Source organism: Sceloporus undulatus, chromosome 9 (genome assembly GCF_019175285.1).
Source record: "Sceloporus undulatus isolate JIND9_A2432 ecotype Alabama chromosome 9, SceUnd_v1.1, whole genome shotgun sequence".
Classification (NCBI taxonomy): domain Eukaryota; kingdom Metazoa; phylum Chordata; class Lepidosauria; order Squamata; family Phrynosomatidae; genus Sceloporus; species Sceloporus undulatus.
The window spans coordinates 24,079,046-24,106,613 of record NC_056530.1 but is presented as its reverse complement, the minus strand read 5'-3'; the positions used below and the strand labels follow the sequence as shown (position 1 = coordinate 24,106,613).

Here is a 27,568-nt window from a genome sequence, read left to right as displayed (position 1 = left end):
GCCTATTTTTCTTTCTTTCTTTTCTCCTATATGATTTTTAACTGCTTTGCCTGATGAAGAAGCCGGTGGAGCTTCGAAAGCTTGCATAGTGTACTTTGTGCATTTTGCTTGGTCCAAGAAAGATATCCCTGTTTTGTGGGCTTTGGATGGTACCATACTTAGAGAAAGACATTTGCAATATAAGACTTTTGTAGACTAAGTTTGACACTGCTTGAACATCCATGGCTCAACGCTATGGAAGTCTGGGATTTGTGGTTTTGTGGGGCCCCTGATGTCCCTGAAAGCAGAAGCTAAAGATCTCACCCTTTGGGCGTTGGGTCAAGTTGAGCAGAAACAAACCTAGGATGGGAGGCAGGATCCTCCATCTCTTGCAACCACCGCTGGACCGGCATGATGTGGTGCAAAATAATATGGTTGCATTTGCAACTGGTGGGCAGCTTTAGAGCATGGCTTCCCCATCCGACGTGGGCTGCATGGCATGTCCTGTCCTTCCCTCGTCTCCCATTGAAAGAAGCTCAAGGGGACATCTCTGGCGCCGCTTTCTCTTCCAACAGTCTTTTAATGAAACATGTGCTGCTATTCCTGCCCTGGGCCCCTGTTCTCCTCCTGTCTCCCTCCCTCCCTCCCTCCCTCCTCCGCTCTTTGCCTTTCATCGCTGATTTGCTTTTCCATAAACCGAGCTTAATCCCAGCTCACCATCGCTTTGTCTTCTCTGCAGATAACATTCCCTGAGCCAGTGGGTTGTTTATATTATTATTATATTTTTCCTCCCTCTCTCCTTCCTTTCTTCCTAGTGTGCTCTGAGAGACAAACTTAGCACAGGGAGGAGTGCAAGAGAGACTTTGGTAATCAGGTCTGACAAGGAACAGGGGCCTTGGAGTCGGCTCAACAAAAGGAGGCAGCGGGGAGGGAACGGTTTGGGAAGCAGAAAGTCCAAGCAGTTGTGGCTTCCGAAGCTGGATCTCAGTTTGGAAGCGTGAGCGGGGAAAGGTTTGCAGTTCGTCAAAGTTGCAGAGCTGGCCTTAGTTTTAGAAGGCAGCCTTGGGGAACTGACCCACACTTATTGCAGAGAATTTGAGGGTTGCCTACATCGTTGCAATACAATGGCTCCTTGGTACCTGATTGGGTTTGGTTCCAGGTCCTCCCTGGATACCAAATCCATTATATACACTGGCAAAGTAAAATGTCGTCCCTTATAAAATGGCCAAACTCAAGGTCTGCTTACTACAATGTACAGTCGTCCCTTTTATCTTAATCTTAATCCCCCCCCCCGCATGCATGCGTCCCATTCAAGCCTATGGGGCTTGAATATGCGCAAGATTTTGAACTCTTGGGGGTCTGGAATGGATCCCCCACAAGTTCCAAGGGGCATATATATTGAACATTTTCAATCCATGGATGGTTGAATCTGTGGATAAACAATCCCTGGATACCAAGGGCCTGTACTCCTCATCCAGTCTAATAGAATGTGATTCAGCCACCTGCACTTTGCAGGAGTTCTGGATTTTTGCAGGTGTCCCCCAAAACATCTCCTTAAACTGGGAAATCTGCAGAAATGTGCATTATCACATGTGTGGCTGTAAAAAGGTTTTTTTTCCCCCCCCCCCCCTTCCTTTCTCTGCTTTTTTACACAGCAAGCAATGTTTTATTTTTTGCAGTGGTTAAACAAGTGAGGAAGTCCCAAGGAAAGAGGTGAAGAGTTTGGAGCAGCCATGCCTGAATATTGCCCTCTAAGGAAATGGATTGTAATCCATTAATTCTCATGCTAAAACAAAACTGTTCTAAAAAGTGCTGCAAGAATACTCTTTTCAAACCCCGATTTGTATTGTAAAAAGTGTGAAATGAGTCCTTGGGGCCGAGGTGGAGAAGTCCTGGAGCTTGCCAGATGTTGTTGGACTACAACAAATGGAAAGATCATTTTAAATTTCCAGGGAGGGCACTGCCAAGGGGATTCAGTTGCAAGGGGGCAATGCATCCCTTAACCCTTTGGTTTGCTTTATTTCCAACATTTAACAGAGGTTCCCTGTTTTTGGGTTTGTGCATGGAAGGTGGAAAGGCAGCTTCTCCATCTTCTTGCAACCTGCGTCTGGTTAGGGCTTCTCTTAATGCTGAGTGGAAGGAGAAGAGAAAAGCAAAGGGAAAAAAGGAGGATGAGGCTGTGCAAAAGACAAAGGACAGGAGGGAAGGAGGCGGCTGCTGGCTTGATCGGGAGCTGAGAAGATGAACTGTGAAGCGCTGTCTCTGTTCGTCGCAATCTCCCCGTGGTTTCGGCGTTGCCTTGGGCCCGGTGGGACTCCGAGGAGAGTAATCTCTCTGGACGTGGATGAGCTAAGCTCCCTTCCCAACTCTGCACAAACACACTCGCACAACACACTTCCCTCTTGGGCCCTGCGGTCAGCCAAGGCACCTTCCTCCGGAAGACTTGCATGGGCTTGCATTGGTGGACCACTGTGGCAAGCGGACATGGATGGTGCCTGGGCAAAGGTGGCAAGGAATGTGGCCTGGCCCCTGTGGTGCAAAATTTGAGACCCATAAATGCATCCCCAGATTTCCTGGGTGGATGATAGGTGTTGGAGTCTGATGTTTTCAAATTGTTTCAAACTAGGAAAGGCCACGGATCCCTGATATTTGGAGAGGGGAGCTATTCTCTCGCTGTCCTCTGGAAGGAAAGCTTTCTATTGGGAGCATGTTGCGTTTTGTTTTTGTGTGCCCTCATGTCATTTCTAACTTACGGCGACCCTAAGGCCTGGAACCTATCATGAGGTTTGCTTGGCAAATTTCTTTAGGAAGGGTTTGCCATTGCCATCCTTTGAGGCTGAGAAAATGGGACTTGCCCAGGGTCACCTGGTGGGTTTACATGGCTGAGTTTAGATTCAAACCCTGGTCTCCAGAGTCATAGTCCAGTAAGGGGCGGGGGAACCAATCCCCTGCGAAAACGGAGGCTGACTGTATTTCTCTGTGTGTAAATGACATGGATCATAAAGCCAAGGATAAAAGTTCCCCACGACACATGCAGTCAGGGCTGGCAAGCCTACAAAAGATAGCAAATATAGTATACTCAGATGTGGGTGATCTGCATAATTTAGTAACGTGTCACAATCAAGTGTAAGAATCTTGATAGCTCTCTCTGTCTATTTTTTCCTCTTTGAAGCTTTGGAGTAAACCTTGGTGAGGAAGCATGGCTTGGAAGATAAGGGATGTCAGATTTAGAACATCAGAGCTGCTTCGCGAGTGGCCTTGCTTGCAAACATGACCACTAAAACCATTATCGGGTGCTAAGGAAAGCCAGGGAAAGGTGGTTTAGCGTTCATTCTCTGCTTATGCGCTGGGAACATCAGTATGGCAGGAATGCCGAAAATGACATCATCTCATTCCTGCTTCCCATTTTTGCCCATTTGTGCATGAAATGCAAGGGTTTGGGGGGGGGGGGGACGGGGCAAGACAATTGTGAGCATTTGAGATGTGACTGTGGGGAGAGATTTTCCAAAACCCTGCCATTCAGGAATACACAGCTAAAGGGAGATGCCCATCGAAACTCAAAGATCTTCAAAGATGGAGAGTCCACCACCATCTTTCTAATGTTTAGGTGAAATCTATCTTTTGTCATCATTTGAATCCATTGGTTTGTTTGGGGAAGCAGAAAACAAGTTTGCTCCATCTTCTGCATGACTTCCTCCTAGATGTTTAAAGATGACTCTTGTATCCCCCTTAGTTTTTTCTTCTCCAAGCTAACCCTCCCCAGCTCCCTCAGTTGTTTCTCATAAGGTTTGGTTTCCAGATCTTTGACCTTCTTGGTCAGCCTTCTCTGGACCTGTTCCAGCATGTCTTTAACTTTCCTGAACTGGATCACTCCAGGTGAAGTCTCTCCAAAGCAGAGTAAAGTGGATCTAACAAAGTAGACTGACATCTATGGAAGCTTCAACTATCAACTTCTTTCTTCTCTTCTCAAAGGTGCTACAAGATCCCTTTGCAAAGTGGTACTATGACTTCCGAGAGCCAGCATAGTGTCATGGTTTGAGCATTGGACTGTGACTTTGGAGACCAGGGTTTCATTCCCAGCTGGGCCATGAAACCTGTTTGGTCATCTTGGGCAGGTCACACTCTTTCAGCCTCTGAGGATGGCAATAGCAAAACCCCTCTGAAGAAACTTGCCAAGGAAACCTCATGATAGGGTTGCCTTAGGCTTGCCATAAGTTGGAAACCACTTGAAGGCATGCAACAATAATAACTACCTTCAATCTTCTGTTGATGCAACCCAGAGTTGCATTGGTGTTTTGGGTTCCACTGTGTCATATTGTTGAATCATGTTGACTGTGTGGTCTGCTAAGCCCGCTTCCTCTGATCTTGAGAAGATCCTACAAGAAATGAACAGCATCTTTTTAGTCCCTTGAGGGACTATCTCCCTGCCCTTTCCTCTCTTCTCTCTGAAGAACTTACCTTTTGCCATTTCCCCCCTTTACTTCTCCAGCCTAGAAACAAGGTTTTCAGGTAGCGAGGAAGGTACGTTCTGCTCCGCACATTCTTTTCCTCCGATACCTTTTCCCTCCTGACAACTTGCTCCATTTAACCGCTTTGCTTGCATGCTGCCAAACATCAAACAGCACTTTCGGGCTCTGGTTTCTCCTCTCCCTTCCCTCCTCCATTTCCCCACCCACAGCTTGGGGTTTCCATGCTCCCATATCTCTTAAATGTTATTTGTACACACACGCGCGCGCACACTCCCATTTTTCCTCTTCGCTTGCCACAGTTGTGGCGACGGTAGGGTGACCTACTTAATTCTCCCAGATAATTTGCATGTATATTAAGATATGGTTTTTAAAAAGGAAGAAGGGGAGAAAAAAAATCCATCCCCTCAAGGGATGCTTGGCCTATGGCTAATCCATATTGATTGGCACCCATATGCCTATCCCAGCAGCAGTAGCAAAAACCCTGCCGACATAGGCCCGTTCCCAATGGGGCGGCATTGGAAATGAAGAAGCCAGACCATCTTAGGGATAGAGGAGAAACATTTATTAATCCACAGACCAGAAAACCCCAGAAAGAAACAGATGTTTGAGTCTTCAGATGGGATGAAAACTTATTTGAAAAGGAAGGGTGTGTCAATCAATGGTCCCCAGACTTCGATTCTCCAGGTCTTTTGGGTTTTCTCAGAATTCCTAACTATCATCCGTCCTACAGAATCCTGGGATTGTCAGTTTTTGGTGAGGCACCAGCACTCCTTGGCTGAGAAGGCTTGCAAAACTACAAATCTCAAGATCCCATGGGATGGAGCTATAGTATTGTTTCTGTTGTGTATGTTAGACATTGGAGAACCAAGGAGGGTTTTGAGAGAGGCCAAGATGAAGTAGCCCCTAGAGTCCTTCCCTCGTTTTTGGTCATTTGGTTGGTGATTACTGTATATATTTGACTATAAGTCGACCTCATGTATAAGTCAAAGGCAAATTTTGGGGCCAAAATTATAGATTGTACTATGATCCATAGATAAGTCAAAGGTAAAATTTAGGGGAATATAACAAAGATCTAAAGCAGTAGTTCCCAACCTTTAGTCCTCCAGATGCTTCGGACTTCAGTTCCCATGATTCCTGACTGTTGGCCAAGTTGGCTGGGGCTTCTGGGAGCTGAAGTCCAAACCAAATAGAGGACCAAAAGTTGGGAACCACTGATCTAAAGGATGAAGCAAGGCAATGTCAAAGAACATATAAAATTCCACCAGACATAACTCTTAGTGCTTACTCTTAAGACTGGATGGATGATAGGAGGTCAGTGATTCACGTATTATACTCTTGCTTTTCACCAGGAGATGGTTCCTTCTTTTAAATGAGAATTAAGATACGTTACTTACATTGACCCATGGATAAGTCGACTCAGGTTTTTGGGGCCAGTCTTTTGACCTAGAGTTTCTAGACTTATGCATGAGTATATGCAGTATTTGCCAGTGTTGCATCCTTCATCTGTGAGCTTCCTCACTCTCTGAGGATGGACTCTCTCTCATTGCGAGGAAGTCACAATGGAAGTCACAATCCGTGGCAGAAGCGTCTTGCTCTGTCCTCTGTCCCTTCTGGGCTCCCTCCATTCCTCCTTGTCTTTCTGAACCAGGCCCATGGGCTGAGCGGGGGCAACCTTTTCACCTTCAACGCCCGGCTCTGGTGCTCCTCGGACTGGCATGCCAGAGAAGATTAAGATTCCCTCTTCCACCCCCTCAGTGTCTTCTAAGATTAGAACATTGTTCCTGGACATCTCAGAGGCATGATTCACTTGACATCTGGCTTCACACCCTGCTCCTTTTTCTGCTTGCAAGGAAAGCGCTGCTTTGGTGGGGAATGGCTTTATTTAAAAAAGAAAGAGTGCTGCATGTTTGTTTATGCACCTGCCTCCGTTATAAAAACCACATTGCTTCCATGAGGGATAGGTGCAATAGCTGGATGCTTACTACACTCCCTCTTATCCCATTTCTTGGCTATCTATATTGAACATTTCCAGTCTATGCCCCATTGTTTGGCTTTCCATATTTGTTGGCATATTTTGGTTAAAATTGGAAGGGATTCTGTCCTAAACCTGAAACAGCTTTATTGATCTGCCATCTGTATTTGGTGATTTGTTTCTCCCAGGTGCTTTGAGAAACTTTTCAATTTGGCTTTCTAAAATGGTGGGTTTATCTTCAAATAGTTTTTCCTGGAAGGAATCTGCCATTGTTTCATCTCTTTTAGGTGCAGTTGCTCAGTGTACAGATGGCCCTCCGTATCCACAGATTCGTTATCCACAGATTCAATCATCCACAGCTCCAAAACATTTTTATAAATATAAACTCCAAACAGCAGACCTTGACTTTTTCCTGCTTCTTGTCTGTCCTTATCTGCTTGAAGAGATTCATCTGTCATCCAGTTACCTTTCTTTCTTTCTGGCTAGGAACAATGTCTTTCTCTGTCAAAATGTGGCCCCTTCCATTAAAATTGGGGGTAACTAGCAAGAGTTTTTGTCATTAGAGAAGCCACTGGCTCCCTGCCTTCATAGAAAGGCAAACTACATACTTTTTTCTACCCCTGAGCAACCGCATAATATTGCTAAATAAAAATAGGAAATAGAAAAAAATAACAGAAAAATAAAAAGGGTTTTATAAAACAATGTGCATAACTATCCTGAGAGTAGACCAAAAACGTTATTGTTTGCTTGGGGAGCTCAGTTTGCTCAGAGAAAGCTAAAGGCCTTGCAAAACTACACATCCCAGGATTCCATAGGAGGGAGATGCAGCAAACTGCATCACTTCTACAGTTTGCACCCATCACTGTGTAGTGGCTTGTGTATTGAACTAAGACTTTTAATATGCCAGAGGGGAAACATCTTCAGAATAAATGAAGTCAAGAAGTGCCTGGGATGGGGTTACCATAGGTTAGCGACAACTTGCAGGCAGGAGGAAGAGTGGTGCAGTGTTTTGAGTGTTGGATTCGAACTCGCTGCTCAGCCGTGGAAACTCCCTTAGTGGCCTTGGGCAAGTCCCACTCTCTGACTCAGAGGAAAGCAACACTGGCAAAATTCCCCTTGCCCAGAAAACCCTGGGAGAGCATCACCAGGGCTTACTGGATGGTTACTTGAAGACATGTAATCACCACTGCCACTATCAAATTGCAGCATTCCTCACCTTTTCCCATATTTGCTGGGGCTGCTGGGAGTTGCAGTCCACTAACAATTGGAGGGTGCATGATCCCTACCCAATGCTAGAAGGAAATCAATAACAGTGGTAACTGTTGAGAGACAGGGGACAGTTGAAGGAGCAGCAAAACAACCGTCCGCAGTTGGTCTTGATAACTCTGCGCTGCTTTTGCCTCTGCCGGTCTGACAGTTGACATTTCTGGACCTTGTGATATTTTTGGATCCCTGCCTCCTCCTCTGCTGGTTCAGTCCTGGGCGTGTTTGAGCTCTGCGGAGCAAGTCGGACTCCCTTCTCTGGTTTTCCAAGCCCTTCGTCTCAATCCTGCCCCAGGGCGCCCAGCGTGCCGATTGCTGTCTGCTCGGCCAACACTTCCATGGCTCCGTCAGGCTGATGCCCTTGTTCGCCACCCTCCACCGTGCTTCTATGGCAGCTGGCGCATGCCGGCTCTGAGCAGAGGGCCGGTGGGCGCAGCGGAAAGTTGGCTGTCGATGGCCGTCTCGCCGTGGAACCCAGCTGGAAGTGGCTTGTTCACTTTGCAGCCGGGACTCTTGTTGTCTCCTCTGGTCATCTCAGGGAGGAAGGGAATGGAAGCAGAGGTGATCAGATGCTGTTGTGCGCTCTGTTCGTTTGCTGTATACACTCATGCATACGTCTAGAAATTTTAGTCAAAAAATTAGTCCCAAAAACACGAGCTGACTTGCTTGACATGACTTGAAACTTGGACTAAAAGACTTGAATGCATCACTGATGTACATACATAATGAGATCTTAAAACTGAGACCCAAGTCTAAACACAAAATTCTTTTATGTTTCATATACACCCTTATATACGTGGCTTGGAGGTGATTTTGCACATTGTTTTGCATAATCTTATGCATGCAACAGAGTAGGTGTACAGTACATTGAACTGTCAGAAAGCAAATCTGTCAGACTCTGTCTCAGTGAAGAAAAAAGGTTTGGTTTTTGGGGTATTTTGGATTTTGGACTCCTGGATAAGGGAGGCTCAGCTGGTAACTGTTTTCTGGTTTCCATTCTGCAAGATACAATGCAGAGTGGCTGAAACTTGGTGCAGTTTCATGAGCGCACAAGCCTATCTTCATAATTGTGAGCATGAGAAACCTGCAAGCTCATTTTTTGGGTGACTTCTGCAGTTTCTGCAGGATTCTGAGACACATATACTGTCCTTCTCTCTGATCTCCCTGAAAACCACTGTGGCTTAAAATGCAATCTTATCCCTGGCTTTTGTAGATGTTTGCAAAAGGGGGGTAATCCTTGCACTATTTGGAGGGGGACTTGTTTCCGCATTGTCCCCTCTTTTTAACTCCATTGCTTAATAATTCCCCCCGCCCCATGTTTTTCTTTTTTTAAAAACACACAACCCAACCCTGAATTTTTAATGCTCTGGCCTCACGCTCGGTCTGTGTTCTTATTAAATTAAGGGGAGCTTCATTCACGCTCTCCGAATTGCCCTGACTGCGGAGCGGGGCAACGGCCGGGAATGTCGCTTTCCATTAGGGGCAGTGGCCTTGCGCTTGGCTCCCTGGGATAATTGTCCTCTGGTGTGGGGTGGGCTGCTGGAAACCCACAAAAACCCACAACCAAAAAAGAATGCAAGGGGGAAACGACAACAACAACAACAATAATAAGACAACCCTTCAGAATGGAGGAGAGCTGCCAGCCCACTTTTGTTCCTCTGTGTCTATTTTTATACAAAGCCAAACTGTGGCTTGTCGGTTTCCTTTGCGAAATCTTTCTTTCAGAGTGGAATTGTTTGGCAAAACCTGCCTCCAGCTTTTCTTCCTCTTGCTTTTATACTGGGATGCAGAGGAACATAATTATGATCTATTTTTAAAACGGTCCTTGGAGTAAGGACACACAAGATCTGCCACATTGTGCTCCGGATCATCTGCCGTCCTGCATTGGGCTGGATGGCTTCTCCGCTGGCATCACAAAGACAATTTGCGGAGTGGGGTTAGGGGAGATAAATTTGGATCCATTTTGAGATTTCTTGGGTCAGAACGAATGGGTTTAGGTAGGGGCATGGATATCTCCACTTTGTTTGGCCATTGCTCAGGATCATTGAAGATGGAGATGTGACGTGGGAGCCATAGTTAAGTATCTATTCTAGAGGGACTTCCTGTGGAAGATGGGGCCGCCTTGCTTTCAGGTATCCCATAATATTGGACACAAACCAAATGGATTTAATCCTAAATATTAGGTAGAACTTCTTGACTGGAAGAACTGTTTGAGAGTGGAAGATGGGCAACCTCACAGGTTGGTGGATTCCATCTTTGGAGATCTTTCAATGGGGGTTGGATGGCCATCTTCTCAGGAGTGCTGTAGTTATGCATTCCTGGGTGGTTTTGCATAGTTGAACTAGCACACCAGGCTTGAATCCATGAAACCACTGGGTTACCTTGGGTAAGTCACCGTCTCTCTAGGCCTCAGAGGAAAACCATGGTAAAAACCTCCTTTGAAGAAATGTTGCCAAGAAAATCGTAAGAGAGGGTCAGCATAAGTTGGAGTTGACTTAGGAACCAGCATGGCTTAATGGTTTGCGCATTGGGAGTCTGAGAGAGAGAGAGTGACGTATCCAAAGTCACCCAGTTTGGACCAGAGTTTGGATCCTACACAGTTGTGGAAAACCACTGGGGGACCTTGGTACAAGTCGCACTTTCGGAGGAGCCTCGGAGGGAAAGCATTGGCAACCTCCCTCCGACAAAATCTTGCCAAGCAAAATCCAGACAGTTGGAGGCCCTTTGTGTGTTGTGGAAAATCTGTAATCCAGGTATCTCAAAACTGGGACAAGATTTTGGTTGAACAAACCAAGGTTGTTCTGGGAATTGGAGGCCTATTGTCAGGCAGTTGTTGTGGGCAATGCGTGTGACCTTTTGGCTGCTGGGTTGCTGGCTTTGTTGTCCCCCCCCCCTTTCTTTCTTGTCATCCTTTTCTCTTTCAGGCTTCCTTCCCTTCTGCTTAACTTGCTTGGCTGGGCAGGAGGGTGTGGATGGACGGATGGATGAATGGACGGATGGATGGGAAAGGAGAGGCCAGACAGTAAAGGAGACAGTGACTAAGCTGAAGCTTGTCAGCCCAATATTTTATTTTCGAGTCCTGGCTCTCTGGGATGTGTAGGTTTTAATGGAAGCCTCTCTTAAAATATCTGCCCCAGTCCATCTCCTCTAGTTAAAAACAGATTGCAAAACCCAAACACATCTACCCTCACACTTAAGGAATCGACAAATAGCAACAACATCACTTCTTTTATTTTGCATTAGCCATGTTTCCAATATGTGTGTTGTGTTCCTTCAAGTCATTTTGACTTATGGCAACCTATATCAAAACCTATACATACAGTGGTGCCTCGGGTTACGAAATTAATTCGTTCCGTGGCACCGTTCGTAACCCGAAAAGCCTTCGTAAGCCGAATTGCCATAGGCGCTAATGGGGAAAAGCCGCGATTCCGTGCGAAAAAGCCGGAAAAAGCACCAAAAGTTTTTTCGTAACCCGAAAAAACATTCGTAACCCGAAACAATGTTTTCCTATGGGATTTTTTCGTATCCCGAAAATTTCGTAACCTGGGTATTTCGTATCCCGAGGTACCACTGTATTATTAAAAGGCAGCTGCATGTGCGCTTGCAGAGCAATTAGCAATGTCCAGCGCATTGCGTAAAATGGCCCTTATATCATCACTCATCAAATTCCCCCTGATAAGAGCCATGACATTTACAGTAGGATCAAAATGCTACAACTGAGTGATACGGAAGAGACCCCAGGTGCCTGCAATTTACCTGAATAACATGGAGCTGCCAATATCCAATGTGTAGCCGACAACTTTGGCAAGGACTCTCCCAATTAATCCTGCATCGTCCCACTGTTTCAGCCGCTCATAAAATGCCCTGGTCCCTCTCTCCTTCTATCCCTTTCTGTCCTCGGTGTCCTCTAATTGCTGCAAACCAAGTTATGTGCAAAAGGAATTTGTGCTCCAGTAACTCATCTGGAAGATCATAGCATGAATCGAGGATCTTGCCCTTTGCAGCAGGCTCAAGCAAAAGCAAACCGCTGCAGCTTTTCCCAGGTTGTCCATTCTTAGGAATAACTTTTGCCATCTTGAACATGCTCTAATGGTCCTTGGGCAGCCACAGCCGTCTCATTTTCCATCTCTGAAATGTTGGGAGGCTTTGCAAGTGTGCTTTTGGGTAATCCCCTTGTTACTTTATCAAGGCACAGTTCTTTGGCTCAGTTAGCAATGGAGGATGCCAAGATACCGGTGGCAATGGGTGCCCACCTTTGTAAACCTAATAAATAATTTGCAAGCCGTTCTAAGAACATATCTAAAGTGTGAGGTATACATACAATAAATAAATAATTACATATAGTTTTTTGTGGGTTTTTTGGCCTTTGTGGCCATGTTCTAGAAGAGTTTGTTCCTGATGTTTCGCCGGCATCTGTGGCTTTGGCATCTGAAGATGGAGAGGAGTGCAAGGGAAATCTTGTTTTAAGGAACCACGCTGGACAGTTCACAGTGTGAAATTCCTCCATTTGCAACATTTCTTTTTCACCCCGATAAACATGGTTACTTGCTCTGCTGTATCTTCCTCTCTTTTTTGGTTGAAACAGCCGTCCTTGTATTTCTCATCAGACTTCCCCCAAAAAAAGAAAAACCCCAAGACTGGATACATATTTGTTCGGGCTGTTAAGACACGATCCCCTTCAAACTATATACCCTTATGGCACTACAGTGCCACTTTCAACTGCCATGGCAGCATCCTTTGAAACCTTGGGATCTGTAGTTTGGGTGGTGCGTTTAGCATTCTCCAGCCAGGCATTCCAGAGAGTCTCCAAACTACAAATCCCATCCTGCACCCACCCTGGCCTTAGGCAACGTCTTTCCTCCTGCCTTTGAAACTGAACTTGTCACCATCCCCATGAGTTTTGCATTTCTATGGTTATTCTTACCTTCTGCTTATAAAGGTTTGCATTTCTATTGATGTTATAAAGGTCCTTTTGCATTTATGGCTTTGTCTTTATTACAAAGCTCCTTTTGATTTCTACTGTGGTCTGGGCACCACTTCATTCCATGCATCTGAGGAAGCAGACTGAGATTCAAAACACACTGCAGAAATAATCCAGTTTGAAGTCAAAGGCTTTCATGGCCAGCATCCATAGCTTTTAGTAGGTTTTTTGGATTATATGGCCATGTTCTAGAAGCGTTTTTTCCTGGCGTTTCTCTAGCATCTGTGCTAACTTTGGCATCTTCAGAGAATGCTGGCATGGAAGAGAGTGGGGCATATCCAGTTTGAGACCACTTTAATTGCCCTGGCTCAATGCTAGCGAATTCTGGGAGCTCTAGCTTTGTGAGACATTGAGCCTTCTCTGGAGAAGGTTGTTTTGCGTTGTTTCTTCCACGCTTGTGCACCTGCTCATCCTTACTCTCTCTTAGCAATCCGGCTTCTCTCTTTGTCCTGTGTGTTTGCAAAAGAGACTTCCTTGCTTTACTTTTTATTTCTCTTCCTTTAACTCTGAAACTGTCAAAAGGCCATGTTGGGGCAGAACCCTGCACATCTGGATGGAAGCTGGAACAGATGTCAGGGAGTTTGCTGCCGCTTCGCTGGCCATCTGGCTGACCGCCTGTCTCTCCTGCGGGGCTGGTGGCCCGTCTTGCGCGTTTGCACCAAGACTCTGGACTTAGAACGGGTTCTCGGTTTTGCTCTGAAAGGTTTGAGTTTACCATGCCATTTCTTGGCACCTTTATTGTCTTTACTATGATTATTATTATTATTTTTAATATAAAGCGTTCCCTCCCCTCTCCAAAACTGGGACTCTAAGGGTGCATCTACACTGTAGAAGTAATATAGTTTGACACCCCTTTAAGTGTTGTAGCTCCATCTCATGCAAGCCTGGGGTTTGTAGTTTTGCAAGCTCTTTAGATTTCTCTTCCAAAGGCTGCTTCACAAAAAAGTACACATCCCAGGAGTCTATCAGACACAACCATGGCAGGTAAAGTGGTGCCAAACGGCAGTACTTTTGCAGTGTGGATGCACCCTATCAGAGTTTCTTAACCCATCTGCGAAACAGCTAAATAAAGTTACATAATGTGGACCATAATGGAGGATTCCACCCCTGATTTTTCCCTTCTTGTGATTTTCTTCTTATAGATAAATCTCATGATTTATTTACTTTGAATTTTCTCTCTCTCAGCTTATTTTTTAAGTAAACCTCTAATCTTTTCAAGTGTTCTTTGTAATCCTTCGCGACCCCCCCTTTTCATTCCAGAATAGTCTCAGCGAATAAATGCAATTAAATAAACAGTGACTTGTCTTGAGGCCTGAATAGCTAAGGCTGCATCCGCACTGCAGAAATAATCCAGTTTGGCACCACTTTTAACTTCCATGGCTCAGTGCTATGAAATGTTGGGAAGTGCAGTTTGTTCCGGCACCAGATCTTTCCTCGACGCTGATGGTATATTTCATGGGTAGGCAACCTGCGGCCCGTGGGCCGGATGCGGCCCGGCAAGGCCTTGGGACCGGCCCTGCCACCAATTGCCGCCGGAGCCTTTGGCCTCTCGCGTGAGGGCGTGGGGCCTTTGGCCTATCAGGAGGAGGCGGGCAAAGGGGCGCAAGCGGCAGGCAAGGGGGGCAATTGTCTATAGAAGCCTCCAAAACATGCATTTATATTAACATTTTTTTAAAAATCAGCAATTTTTTTGCGTGTCCTCCATGTATTAGAAAAAAGTGTCCTCCATTTGAAAATTTTGTCCTATATTTGTCCCAGTTTATTTATTTAATTATTTTTTTTTAAAAAAATATTATTTAATTATTGGCTTCGGCCCCCCAGTTGTCTGAGGGACAGCAATCCGGCCCCTGGCTCAAAAAGCTTGCCTACCCCTGGTATATTTTGATAGGACGCATAATAACCAGTTTCTACTAATATAATAAAAAATCCTTTTTTAAAAAAGGGATAACATCTCTAATACAAACAATAAGAAGGTCAAGGCATTGAGTTCTTAAATCTAAATACAAAGAGCATTCTAGGGGGAAAAGGGACATAAATCTTCCATCTTCCTAGAGAAATCTGGGTAGTGTCTATCTGAGTTGGGCAGGCCATCATATCCCCCTTTGACTTCCATTAGATGCAAATATTCAGTTCAAAGGATCTTAGGAACACATGGACAAGTAAAGACTAAACAAGGGGACAGTTTTGCAAGATAAATACTATAAAGGCTGGCCTAAAATGTAAGACTGGCGCTGTAACAGGTGGTCTGTGTTTAATCTGGATTCTCTCCTTTTTGGGGAATCAAAACCCTGTTTTCCTCTTCAGTTTTGAACATCTTTCTTTATCCCGTTCTTTGCTTTGAAACGCAGTATCCAAGACAAACAGGAAAGCAGCTGTTTGGGGGCAAAGGGACAGAACAATGGGGTGTTTTTTTAATGGGATTTGAGTGGCTCAAAAAGACTTTCTAAAGGGCTGTGGGGACTCCAGCGCAAAGTTAACCTCTGAGCTTCTCTGTTCTCTGGTCCAGGTGTTTGCAGACCCGGCATCCAGTACATCTGGTGCTGATGGACTCTTTTCCGGTATCTCTTCTCCTCTCTCATCCTTTCGGCAAATGCACAGGAAAAAGGAAGCTTAGCACTTGGGTGTAGCTTTGTAGGGATCCCACATCCCCTTCCCGACTCCGCCACAACCTCTGATGTTTTTATGAGGTCCCGTCCCCTTCCTTACTCCCAAAAAACCCAAACCTGAACCAGACTTGGCAGCCCCCTCCTTCTGGGGCTTATAAGAACTGTGTAACTTGACTCCAGAAATAACTTTTGCCCTTCTCCTCCTGCTTTTTTGTCCCAGCTTCGTATCTCCATGAGCATCACATCTGGCGGTGTGAAGGCATATGCGCTTTGGCCTTTGGTTTCTTCTACCTTGCCTTCCCTTGAGACATCGCAGCCATTCTGCTCTTTAGGCCCAGAGGTGACGACTTCTGCAAAATCCCGCAGCGCATGCAACTTACATCCCACTTTTTCAGCACCTGTTTTTTCCTCTCTTCCTGCCATTTTCCCGTTTCATCCCCAGCTTGCTTCAGTGGCTGCAAAATAAGTTCAATATGCAAAAAGTAGTTTGCATTTGGTTAACTCAGAGTCTTGCCCTTCCCTGTGGATGCAGGCAAAAGCAAACTGCTGCAGCCTACTCTCCCGGCCTTCATTCTTCTTCATAACCTTTGCCATCTTGAACACACTCTGACGTTTCTTGGGCCCAGGTTTCAAATGCTCTGAAATTTGGGTACTGAAGAACAATACCCTTTGGAGATTTGAGTTCTTCTCTGGGGAACAGTGATTTCATTTTGTACCCGCTCACCATGGCTGCACCCCTGGGAACTGTGTTAACTACCACCAAGGGTTTTTTCCTTGCTAAACCTCATCCACTTTTACTATTCCCTTCCTCCCTGACTCTATGGCTGGGAAATGTCCTGTCTCCCCTTTCACCGGCTGCTTTGTAACAAAGCTCTATAATGCAACCCATTGTTCTGACGTCTTTGGTGCCCGCTTGATGAAGTCCGACGGGACCCGGGCAAATCTGCTGTCTTGGCGGCTTTTGTCAGCAGGAGCTTTTACCCTGCCCCAAATTCTCCCAGCAACATGGAGCTTAAAATCCTAACTACACTCTCATCCACAAATACAAAGAGAGAGAGCACTTGTTACAAAATAAGCAATACAGGTTGAGTCTCCTTTATCCAAAATGCACGGGACCAGAAGTGTTTTGGATTTTGGAGGCTTTTTTTGGGATTTTGGAATATCCTGGAGATGGGACCCAAGTGTAAACACAAAACCCATTTATGCTTTGTATCGGAGAGTCAGCATGGCGTGGGGGTTTGCGTGTTGGACTGTGACTCTAGGGACCAGGGTTCAAATCCCAGCTCAGCCATGGAAACCTATTGGGTGACCATGGGTCAGTCACACTCTCTAAGCCTCAGAGAGTGTTATTAGAGGATGGTAATGGCAAACCTCTCCTGAACAACTCTTGCCGAGTAAACCCTGCGATAGGTTCGCCTCAGGGTTGCCCTAAGTTGGAAAAACAACTTGAAGGCACAAACGAACAACAATGCACCTTATACATGTAGCCCAATGGCAATTTTATACACGATGTTTTTAGTATTTTTGTGCATGGTTTAATATTTTTGTGCATAGTATTTAATATTTTAATTTAGTATTAAAATATTTAATATTTTTGTGCGTGATTTAAAATTTGTGTGTGTTGAATGTATGCATACAATGTATGAATGCATGCATTTAGTGCATTCATTGTCTGCATTCAATGTGTGCATTGAACAACCAGAAAGCCAAAGTTGTCTCTCAACCACCCATGTGGACAACTTTGGAGTATTTTGGATTTGGGGATCCTGGATGAAGGAGCATGTGTGCATCTATATCTTGTGAAACTAGGGCTGCTGGGTTGTGTGGAAGTCTCCTGTGAAGAAATGAAGCCTGGCCAGGTTTCCCTGGCTGTCTTTGCTGGGCTGTGAAGTGTGAAGAGCTGATGAGCTTCAATGTTCCTCCTCTCTTTCTTTCCACCTTCATCGCCTGTGGGATGAGCGCAAACTTTCCTTGTTGCTTCTTCCTTCTGACCGTCAGAGAGCTGGAGGTGTATTTTTGCTTGTCTGGGCTAATGCTGCTGTGTACCTGAACATGCCTGGAAAGTTGTTGTACAAGATGTACAGCCGGGGTCCCTGCGAGGCCGGCTCTGCGGTCGGCCGAGGCGCTGAAGAGGCGGCTGGAGCTCTGTGCAGAGGCTGGGCTTGCAAGGGGTTGGAAGCCGAATTTTATTTGGGGTTTACATGCATTGAAGAAGTGGGAAACGTTGGCAGGACTTTGGGGGAGCAGAATCCTTCCCCAGCCATGGAAATCCATTGAGTGTCCTTGGGCATGTCACACACTCTCGGCCTCAGGCAATTTTGCCAAACCATCTTGGAATAAATCTTGCCAAGAAGACCCTAGTAAATGTTCTTAACTGCTGTCAAGTCAATTTTGACTTATGGCAATTATGACTTATGTCCTCAACTGCCCTGCTTAGGTCTTGCAAAATCAGGGCAGCCTTTGTGGCTTCCTTGATGGAGTCTATCCACCTATAATGCAATATTCATCTTTTCCTATTGCCTCCCACTTTATCAGGCATTGCCATACGTACTAATGGGCCATGCCTTCTCATGATATGTCCAAAGATAGTAGTCTCAGTATAGTCATTTTGGTATTTGTCTTTTTAGCAGTTTATAGTATACATAGCACTCTCCTCCAGTACCAGATTTTCAAAAAGGAGTTGATTCTCTTCTTGTTACTTTTCTGCGCCATCCAGAGTTTAGAATTGCAGATTGGGGTTCATTGGAGGTCTCCCATCCAAGGACTAACCATGTGTGACCCTTACTTTCCCAGATCTGGAAGCCTTTAGGGTATTTAGGTGGATCTTCTATTGTTTGTGTGTATGCACCATCAAGCCACCTCTTGATTTACAGTGACCTCATGGATTTTTAACAGGGTTTCCTTAGGCATGAATCCACACAGATGGTTTTGCTAGTTCCTTTGAAACACATGGGATTTATTGACGGTCCTCCATCCAAGTACTCAACAGGGCTGACCCTGCTTAGCTTCCAAAATCAGATAGGATCTGGTGCCATATGTGTGCATGTATTTGCCTTCAGGTTGCTTGTTGATTTATGGAGACCTCATGGATTTCAAAGGGTTTTCTTAGGCAAGGAATATCCAGAGGTGGCTTTGCCAGTTCCTTCTTCTGGAATATAGCCTATGGGACCTTCCTAGTGGTCTCTCATCCAAGGACTAACCAGGGCTAACCCTGCTTAGCTTCTAAGATGAGACAGGATCTGGTGTCTTTAGGGTATTTAGTCCAACACGCACTCAGATCTGAACACATGTTTTGCATTTTTGTGGCAGGACAGAGGAAAAACACAGTCATAATACTGAGCCGCTTAGCCTGAGACATGTCCCATCAGAAAGCTTGCAGAACTGAGTATTTTCAACAGCAGAGAGAGGACACACACATTTTAAACTCTTGAATTACACACTCTTTAATCCCGCTGGCATATTATTAGGAAGCCTAAAACATGCGTGATGAATCTGTTCATAAACATTATGCGTGGCACACACCTAAGCTTAAGCTATGCAGCTTTAGTGGAGCATAACCGTTAGGAGCTGGGAGTCCTCAATTTGCAAATCTCTCTATATTTTGAGCTTGGCCATGAACCCGAGGAGACCTTATGCCTCTTAGCCTCAGCTCTCCCCTTCCTCTCCTCCACATTGCAATATGGGGATGATAGGTCAGCATTATCTACCGGCTTATTGTGAGGATTACAGAGATAATAATATATGTGATGTGCTTTGAGCAATGTAAATACTAAGTACTTCTATTATTAATATGAATGCAGCCTGCCTGGGCCTCACCCGCTGGAATGACTGTGCTGAATAATTCAAGATGGGCCAGTTCTGTAGGATTTGGTTGGCAAGGCAGGTAGGGAGATGGGTGTGCCAAGGAGAGAGTGTGCCCGGCCGCCTGGAGGGTTTTGGAAGCTGCCTTCCCCTGCAAAAGGTTCGCCCTTCCCTTCTTCTTTTGAAAGGGTGGTGTAAGGCTTTCTGGTGGGTTTCCATGGCCAAGCGGGGATTCGAACCCTAGTCTCCTGGAGTCCTAGTCCAGCACTCAGACCTTTACGTTGCACAGATTTTCGGCATGTTTAACCTACCTTTTAAACCTTTACTGGTCCTATTTTCTGCAATGTTGAATGTTTAAGGAGCGTTTGGTCATACTTGTACCACATTGAACCACCTGATGGTCACATTCATATGTCCAGTAGATGTGCCGTTGGTATCTCCTAGGGCTTGCTTCCCTTGGGTACCAAAATCCATGGATGCTCAAGTCCCATTAAATACAAAGGCATTGTGAAATGGTGTCCCTTATATAAAATGGCAAAATCAAGGGTTGCTATTTTGGGGGGGGGGGGGGTGGATATTTTCAAGCCATGGATGGTTGAATTCCTGGATTAAAAAAAAAATCCATGTATATGGAGGGATGACCATATAATGGGGCCCAAATACCAGATCCAGGGAAGTTTCTTAAGGATAGAAGGGCAAGATAAAAAATCAGGACCAGGAGTGTCAGTAGGGGATGCAGGGGTTTGGACCATATTGGGTGAAAAACCCAGGGGATGAACATCCAGTGGGGCGGCCAGTTATCCTCAATCCCCTCAGACCCTCATCACCCCTCTCTCCAGCTGTCAGAGCATCTTTGCAAAATGGGGAAGGATGCCCCCATTGCTGAGCATGGTCCCATGCTTCCCTTGCCTTGCCTTTCAATCCTTAAGAACCCTCCTGTATCTGGTCCAGCCGCCTGGATCCTTCTGGGTCTGGACAGGTGGGCAGGTGGCCAAGGCAGAGTGGATGGAGCCATCCACGACTGCCACCTCCTCACACCAGATGACACCAACCCTAGATATGCCACGGATAAGACCTCAAGGGTTGGAACAACATGGCCAATGTGGAGAGAGGATCCATCACAATTATTCATACGCTGTTCATGGAGGAGAAGACTCCTTAAGAGAGTCCAAATTGTGGCTGGTTCTCCCCCTTCTCTCTCTGGTGGCTGCTTCGGGGTTCCTGGGGGAAGCATTCATTTTCACCGTTTAGCCGCTGAGTGCTCTGAACAAAATGGGCGCAGGGGTGTGCATTAAATGGAGCATGGCCTAATTTGCTATTGTAACCCAGGGAGCCCAAAAACTGGTGCTAAAGGTCCCCGGTGTGTTTGTGTGTGTGTGCGCGCATGAGTTTTATGTACATCTCTTGCTTCCTCGGTTGGCGTAAGTCCTTTGAATGTGCCTTACCCTCCAGAGGCAGAGTGTGAACGTACTTTGCAAACTGCGCGCTCTCCTCCTTTTACTTATTCATGGCTTGCCCGTCGGAAAAGATCCTTCATCTGTCGGTCTAGCAGCTGCCGAAGCGATTTTTTCCAGTGGCCTGGGATTTCCAAAAGGCTCCTGCTAACGTGAACCTGACAGCCGATGATTCAGCGGGACTTGCTTTGGTGTGGCAGAGAGGAACAAGTCATTGTAACTAGTTTCTTGCAAAATGGATTGAAGTGAGCTGGTTCCCTTCCTGGGGTTGCCAAATCTCAGGGCCTGGGTGCTCCTCTCCAGTCCTCAGGACAAGGAGGAGGAGTCCTAGAACCATAAAACCCTATAGTTAGAGGAGACCCTAAGCAGCCATCCAGTCCAACCCTTTGCCATGCAGGTAGACACAGTTAAAGTGCTGCCAACAGATGGACATCCAACCTCTGTTCAGAAACCTCCAAAGAAGGAGACTCTACCCTTGGCTAGCTGGGGGATTCTGGGAACTGCAAGCCAAAAAAGCCAAGGTAAAGAGGTATTTTCACATCTGCTTGCAAACCAAAGGTGGGCCAATTCCTCAAGATGGCTTCTTTTCCTATTTCAGCTTTGGGAACGTTTGTTTTTGGACTCCAGTTCCCAGATTGCATCAAGGGGGTATTTGCACCTTTGTGTGAAAAACAAGGAGAACAAATTGCTCAGCTTGGCTTCCTTCCATAGCAATGGGTCCCAAACTTTGGTCTTCCAGATATTTTGGACTTCAACCCCCAGTATTCCTGACCATTGGCCAAGCTGATTGGGGCTTCTGGGAGGTGAAGTCCAAAGCATTTGTAGGCACAAAGTTTGGGAGCCATGGTTCTATACATTTGAAATATCCAGCTGTTGGAAAACTTGCCTGTGCATTGCTTAATATCCAGAGCTAGGCCCTGGACAAGTTACTTCTTTTTGGACTTGAATGCTGAAATGAAGGCATTCCAAAAAAAAAACACCCATCATGTCCTGGCTGGAGGTAACCATGCAAAGGGGGATTTGACATCTGGGTGGAAACTGTGGAGGGACCAGTTTCTCAGCTAGGTCTTGCTTTCTTCTTTCCAGTCTTGTTGGCCCAGAGGGTGAAGGTTCTCGATGAGGTTACTGGCTACCTGGGCAAGGAGGTGGTCCTTCCATGCACCTTCGAGATGTCGACCCCCAACATCAAGGTCAGCCAGGTCAGTTGGGGGAAGGAGGCCGGCGGGAAGAAGCAGAACGTGGCCGTCTACCACCCGGAGCTCGGCCCCAGCTACCCAATGAACGGGGAGGGGACCCACATCCGGTTCCGCACGCCATCCCTGGGAGACGCCACGCTAGTCATCAACCCACTGCGCATGACGGATGAGAGCACCTACATCTGTGAATTTGCCACCTACCCCTTGGGCAACGAGGATGGTGCCACCCACCTCGTCATTTTAGGTAAGCAGTGTAGCTAGCGGTTTGAGTGTTGGGCTACGATTCTGGTGACCAGGGTCCGGTCCCCACCTCGGCTGTGAAACCAACTGGGTGACATTGGGCAAGTCACACCATCTCAGCCTTTGGCTTGCTCCTAATTGTGGCTTGCTCTCGCAGTTATTTTTGTGGATACAATTTTTTTCTCTGCCCTGTTAATCTATCCTGTATAACTTGGGTTGCATCTGCACTGCAGAAATAATCCAGTTTGGCACCGCTTTAACTGCCCTGGCGCCATGCAACGGAATCCTGGGATTTGTACAGTAGTTTGTTGTGGCACCTGAGCTCTCTGACAAGGAAGTCTAAACATTTCACAAAAGTACAGAATCCCATCGCGTGGAGTCATGGCAGTTAAAGTGTTGTCAGTATGGACTATTCCTGCAATGCGATGCAAGAGGAGGCAACCTCCTAACTTTGGCTTGCTCTCTGTTATTTTTGTCGATGCAAATGGCTCTCTTCTGACGGGAGGGGCCCTGTGCATTTTTAAATTGCTTCCTCGGGGCCATGGCGAACCAGGCCGCTTAAATGCTTTCCTGCACGGTGTGTCCTCATTCCTTGCATTTCATTATTGGCAATTCTTTTGCTAAGGTTCTGCAAGCGGGGAGTTTAATCAAGAGCGGCAATAAGCTCTTACCTAACGGCCTGTTACAGAGCAAAGAAATTAATATGTATGTATTTACCCTAAACAAACCCAAAAAGAGCTTTGGGCTACTGAGACCCAACGGTTTGTTGTTCACATTATTAGAGCTCTCTTGCATGGCTCAGCAATAAGGTCATTGGCCTGTCATTGAGAACTCTCACTTCTATTTTTAATTTGACCACTTGGAAAGGATGGGGGAAATTCCCTGCTCCTACCTTGAGGTCTCATTAGGATGAGAATTCCCCAAATGACCTCTTGTTAGCATGTCGAGATTGCTGGTTTGGAAAGCAAAGGTCTGGGCTTTGCAGAGATGCTTCCGGAGTGCGGAACGGAGGCTGGGATGGAGAATTCATCTTGCAGAGCATCTTGGCATTTGTTGTTGTCTTTTTAAAACAAAAGAAAAAAATGGTGGTAATGATTTATTTATGATTTATGATGAAAATCATAGAGTTGGAGAGGGCCTCAAGGGTCATCCAGTCCAATCCCATTCTGCCATAGAGGAAAACACAATTCCTGAAAGATGCCTATCCAGCCTCTGTTTAAAGGCCTCCAAAGATGGAGAGCCCACCCTCACCCTCCAAGGCAGTCTGTTCCTCTGTTGAACAGCTCTTACGGTCAAGAAATTCTTCCTAGTGTTTAGGTGGGATCCCTTTTGTTGTAATTTGAATCCATTGGTTCATGTGCTAGTTTCTTGAGCAGCAGAAAACAGCTTGACTTCAACTTCTCTATGGCATCCCTTCAGATATTTAAAGAGCACTGTCATATCGCATCTCAATCTTCCTTTCCCCAAGCCAATATACTCAACTCCCAAAGACACTCCTCCTTGGGATGGGTTTCCATACTTTTAACCATCTTGGGAGAATTCAAAGATATAGCTGTGTTAGTCTGTAGAATCAGTATGTAGAGAGATGTTGTAGGACCTTTGAGATTAACTGAAATGCATCTGAGAAAGTAGACTTACTGTATATACTCATGTATAAGTCTAGAAATTTAGGTGAAAGAAATTGACCCAAAAAACCTGAGTTGACCTATCCATGGGTCAGAGTAAGTAATGTATTTTAACTCATATATTTTAACCATATATATATTTATCTATATGGTGAAAGGCAAGAGTTTAATCTGTGCCGAAAGCACTGACCCCCTTCTATTTTCTTATCCATCCAACCTTTAGTATGAGCACAAATAGTTATTCTTGTAGGAATTTTGTAAGTTCTTTGGCATTGTTTTCCTTTGCTTCGTCCTTTACGTCCTTCATTAAATGTCCCTACATTTTACCCTTGACTTATCTATGGGTCATATCAAAATCCATAAATTTTGGCCCCCAGACCTGCCCTTGACTTATATATGAGGTCGGCTTATAGTTGAGTATATATGGTAAGTTTACGAAAGCTCCTGCTGCCAACTTCTTTCTTTTAATTAGTCTCAAAGGTACTACAAGATCTTTGACCATCTTGGTCGGTTTCCCTTTGGACACATTCCAGGTTGTCATTATATTTCTCAAACTGTGGTGTCCAGAACTGGACACAGGAGTCCTCCAAGTGAGGTCTGACCAAAGCAGAATAGAGTGGCACTACAACTTCCCTTAGTCTGGACACTATATTCCTGTTGATGCAGCCTAGAATCCCATTGTCCTTTTTGGCTGCTGCATCACACTGTTGGCTCACATTCTTTTCACATGGACTGCTTTCTAGCAGTATGTGATTGTAATAATCATGGCAAACTGTGACTCCCAAGCCTGGAAGTCAAAGCAGCTAAGTCAGTGCAGTTTGACACCACTTTAACTGCCATGGCTCAATGCTATGAAAATATGGGATTTGTAGTTTGGTGAGATAACTAACCTTCTCTATCAGAGATCTCTGGTGCAGCATCAAAATGAAAATCCCAAGATTCTGTAGCCATGGAGCCGTGGCAGTTCAAGCGGTGTCAAACTGCATTATTTCTGCAATGCAGATGCAGCCTGAGGTCACTTTGAGTGCCAAGGTCTTAAATTGTCTTCATCCTGGGGCATTGCTGCTGCTGCAAAAGAAGAAGAAAAGGGGATTTTCTGGCATGGCCCTCAGTGGGAATATTTCTCCTGAAAAGCTGGCAGGCAAAGAGGAGGATGTGTTTCTCTCTCTCTCTGCAAGGAACTCTTGCAAATATCTATATGCCAAAGGAGATTATTTTTCCCGCCCCGCTTTGAAGCAGCCAGCCAGGGACTGTAAGGTTTTAGTCATGTTTACACTGTGCTGCCAGCTTTTAACAGGGGTCACATTTTTGACTCGAGCAAAGATTACAAGTCTGCCCAAAAAAAGAGGGGGGGGGGAGGAATTCGTCACTCAGCGTGAACAAAGTCCTGCTTCCAGCTCCCTTTCCTCACTAGAAACTTGGGAGAGGCCTTGCATTGTGTTTATGGAGTCCCTGTCTTTGGGTGGCATGGGCAAAGGACGCTTTCTCCTTTTCACGCTCTCGTGACACTCGTGCAAAAAGTTGTACCTTTGCACAGCATTCCAGCTTCTCTTGGTCCTTCTTGGCTAAGTCCATTTACTCAGCCAGAGCTGGAGAAAGTTAGAAGTGGGGTTTGTACTGTGACTCCCAGCATCCCCCAAAGTGTGAAGGGAGGGATTTTTGGTCTAGTGTAGACCTGAATCCACTGAAGTTAGGGGGGTTGCAAATATTGTATATAAGGCTTTGTGTATAAAGTGTATATGAAACATACATGGATTTTGTGTTTTGACTTGAGTCCCAGCTCTAAGAGATCTCGTGATGTAGATGCAAATATTCCAAAATCCAAAACAAACAAACAACCCCCCTGAAAGCTAAAACACCTCTGGTGCCATTTTAGATAAGGGAGGCTTAACTTGTATAAGAAGAGGGTTGAGCCTTGCTTTCTACTTCACAAGCTTGTTTTCTAAATGCAGGGAGTTTGGTTTCCACTCTCCAGTCTCTGGCCTTTCAAGCACAAATAATACACTCTGCTTTCCTCCCTGCATTGCAGAGCTTGGTGTCACCCAAAGGCACACAGCATCAATTGCATGCACCATTTCCACATGCATTCACCTCTGTCTCTCTTGTCTTTTCCCCCCCCAGCCAACCCCACCAACACCGCCGAGGCCCAAGAGGTGAAAGTTGGCAACCAGGAGCAGCCCGTGGCCACCTGCACCTCTGCCAACGGGAAGCCTCCTGCCCGCATCACATGGCAATCGGGGCTGGGGGGCAATGCCAGCACCTCCCAGGTGACGAACGCGGACGGCACAGTCACGGTCAGCAGCCAGTACAAGATGGTGCCCACCAAGGAGGCCAACGGGCAACGCATCACCTGCATCATCGAGCACAAGACCCTGGCGCAGCCGGAGTACATTCCCGTCACGCTCTCCATCTTGTGTGAGTGGCTTGGGGTCTTGGGCTTTGCGGGGAAGAGAAGTCAGACATGCTTGGGTCCCAGCTTTGGAGAAAGGCACCCAATAAATAAATAAATAAATTCCTGACATATCTGGAGAGAAGCCATGGAGAAGATGGGAGCCAGCTGGTTTGACGCTGTTTCAGAAAGAAAGACACAGACCCATGGGTTCAAATGACAAGAAAAGAAATCCCATGGAAACATTAGGAAGAACTATGTTTGAGACAAGAACATGGTCTGCCTGGGAAGTCTTCTTCTTTGGAAGTCTTTATATAGAAATTGGATGGGCATCTTTCAGGAGTGCTTTCTGCCTGGCATGGGTTGAACTTGGTGGGCTCTTGGGTTCACTTCCAAGTCTATCATTAGGCCAGCTAAATCTTATGAAGATTACATTCAGGAGAACTTCTTGACAGTGGGATAGACTGTCTCAGAGAAGTCTCCTTTGCAGGTATTTGAACATGATCTGTGGCAGGGATTAGAACATGAACCAGTGGGTTCAAATTACAAGAAAAGATGTTCCACCTAAACATTAGGAAGATCCTTGTTGAGAGTAAGAACTGTTTTGACAGTGGAATAGATTGTCTCAGAGGGTGGTGGACTCATATTCTTTGGAGATCTTTAAACGTGAAGTTGGATGGGCATCTTTCAAGAGTGTGTCTTCCTGCATGGAAGGGATGGAGTATGTGGCCCTTGAGGTCCCTTCCAGCTCTGATAAGACTCTGCTATTTGATTTTTGGCTGTGGAGCAGAAGCAGATGCAGACAAAGGGACCAAAAGAGGTCTTGGTTCTTTTTGCTCTGGTTCATTTCAGTTCATGCAGCCAAAAATATGTTTGGGTATTGCCAAAAAGATCCGCTCAAGATTTAAAGAGCTGCTAGACCTGCTAGAGATTTGAAGAGGAACCTGAAAAGCAGACCAAAACCGATCTTACCTTGGAAAAGCCTCTTATATATAGTGATGAGAGATGTGCAAAGGTGTGTGAGAAAGCCAGAGAGGTCGGTTCCTTTGTATGGTGGCTTTAATACCCTGGAAAAAAAAGATGCTGTAACTCCCAATTAGATAGATAAATTTGTTCCCCACCCATCAGCCTGGGAGATCTGGTTTAAGGGAAGGCATCAGGTTGCAAAATTTTAGAAGCAGCCATCAAATTGCAAGAAGGATACCTGGGCCCGATTGCATCCTTAGATTGAGGTTGTGAAGTGGAGCCTAGTGGTGAGAGCAGATGTTTGGGGCAAGTTGGAGGGGAGGAATGTGGTTGAATGGCTCCTTCCTTGCAACACTTTGATGGGGAGAGAACAGGAAAGAAAGGATTAGCAGAGATGCTGAATTGTTTTTCTGTCTCTGGAGACAGAAGAAGTGGAACACTTTTGGTGTGGGAAAGTGGTCTAGCAGCCACAGGATATTTGCAAAAAGGTGGTTTTGTGGAATTTGCAGAAAGGACGCTCTGGGAAATGGAGGCAGCAGGTTGGGATCTCCAGCAGCCAAGCAAGCATGACCTATTCCTAAAAACTTTATGTTTGCTTGTAACCGGCATGGTATAGTGTTGGACTAG

At 45.8% G+C, this 27,568-nt stretch overlaps 2 protein-coding genes across 4 annotated transcripts in view; one reads left to right on the top strand and one right to left on the bottom strand.

Moving 5' to 3' along the window:
- Positions 1–27,568, bottom strand: part of BCAM (basal cell adhesion molecule (Lutheran blood group)) — a 135,963-nt gene that overhangs the window by 75,852 nt on the left and 32,543 nt on the right. The window lies entirely within an intron of this gene.
- The window catches only part of NECTIN2 (nectin cell adhesion molecule 2), a 60,811-nt gene that overhangs the window by 11,851 nt on the left and 21,392 nt on the right, over positions 1–27,568 (top strand). For all 3 annotated transcript variants that reach the window (XM_042440614.1, XM_042440612.1, XM_042440613.1), the window contains exons 2-3: positions 21,612–21,965; positions 25,708–26,001. In XM_042440614.1, coding sequence (XP_042296548.1) covers positions 21,612–21,965; positions 25,708–26,001 — 648 coding nt within the window. The remainder of the gene's footprint in view (positions 1–21,611; positions 21,966–25,707; positions 26,002–27,568) is intronic.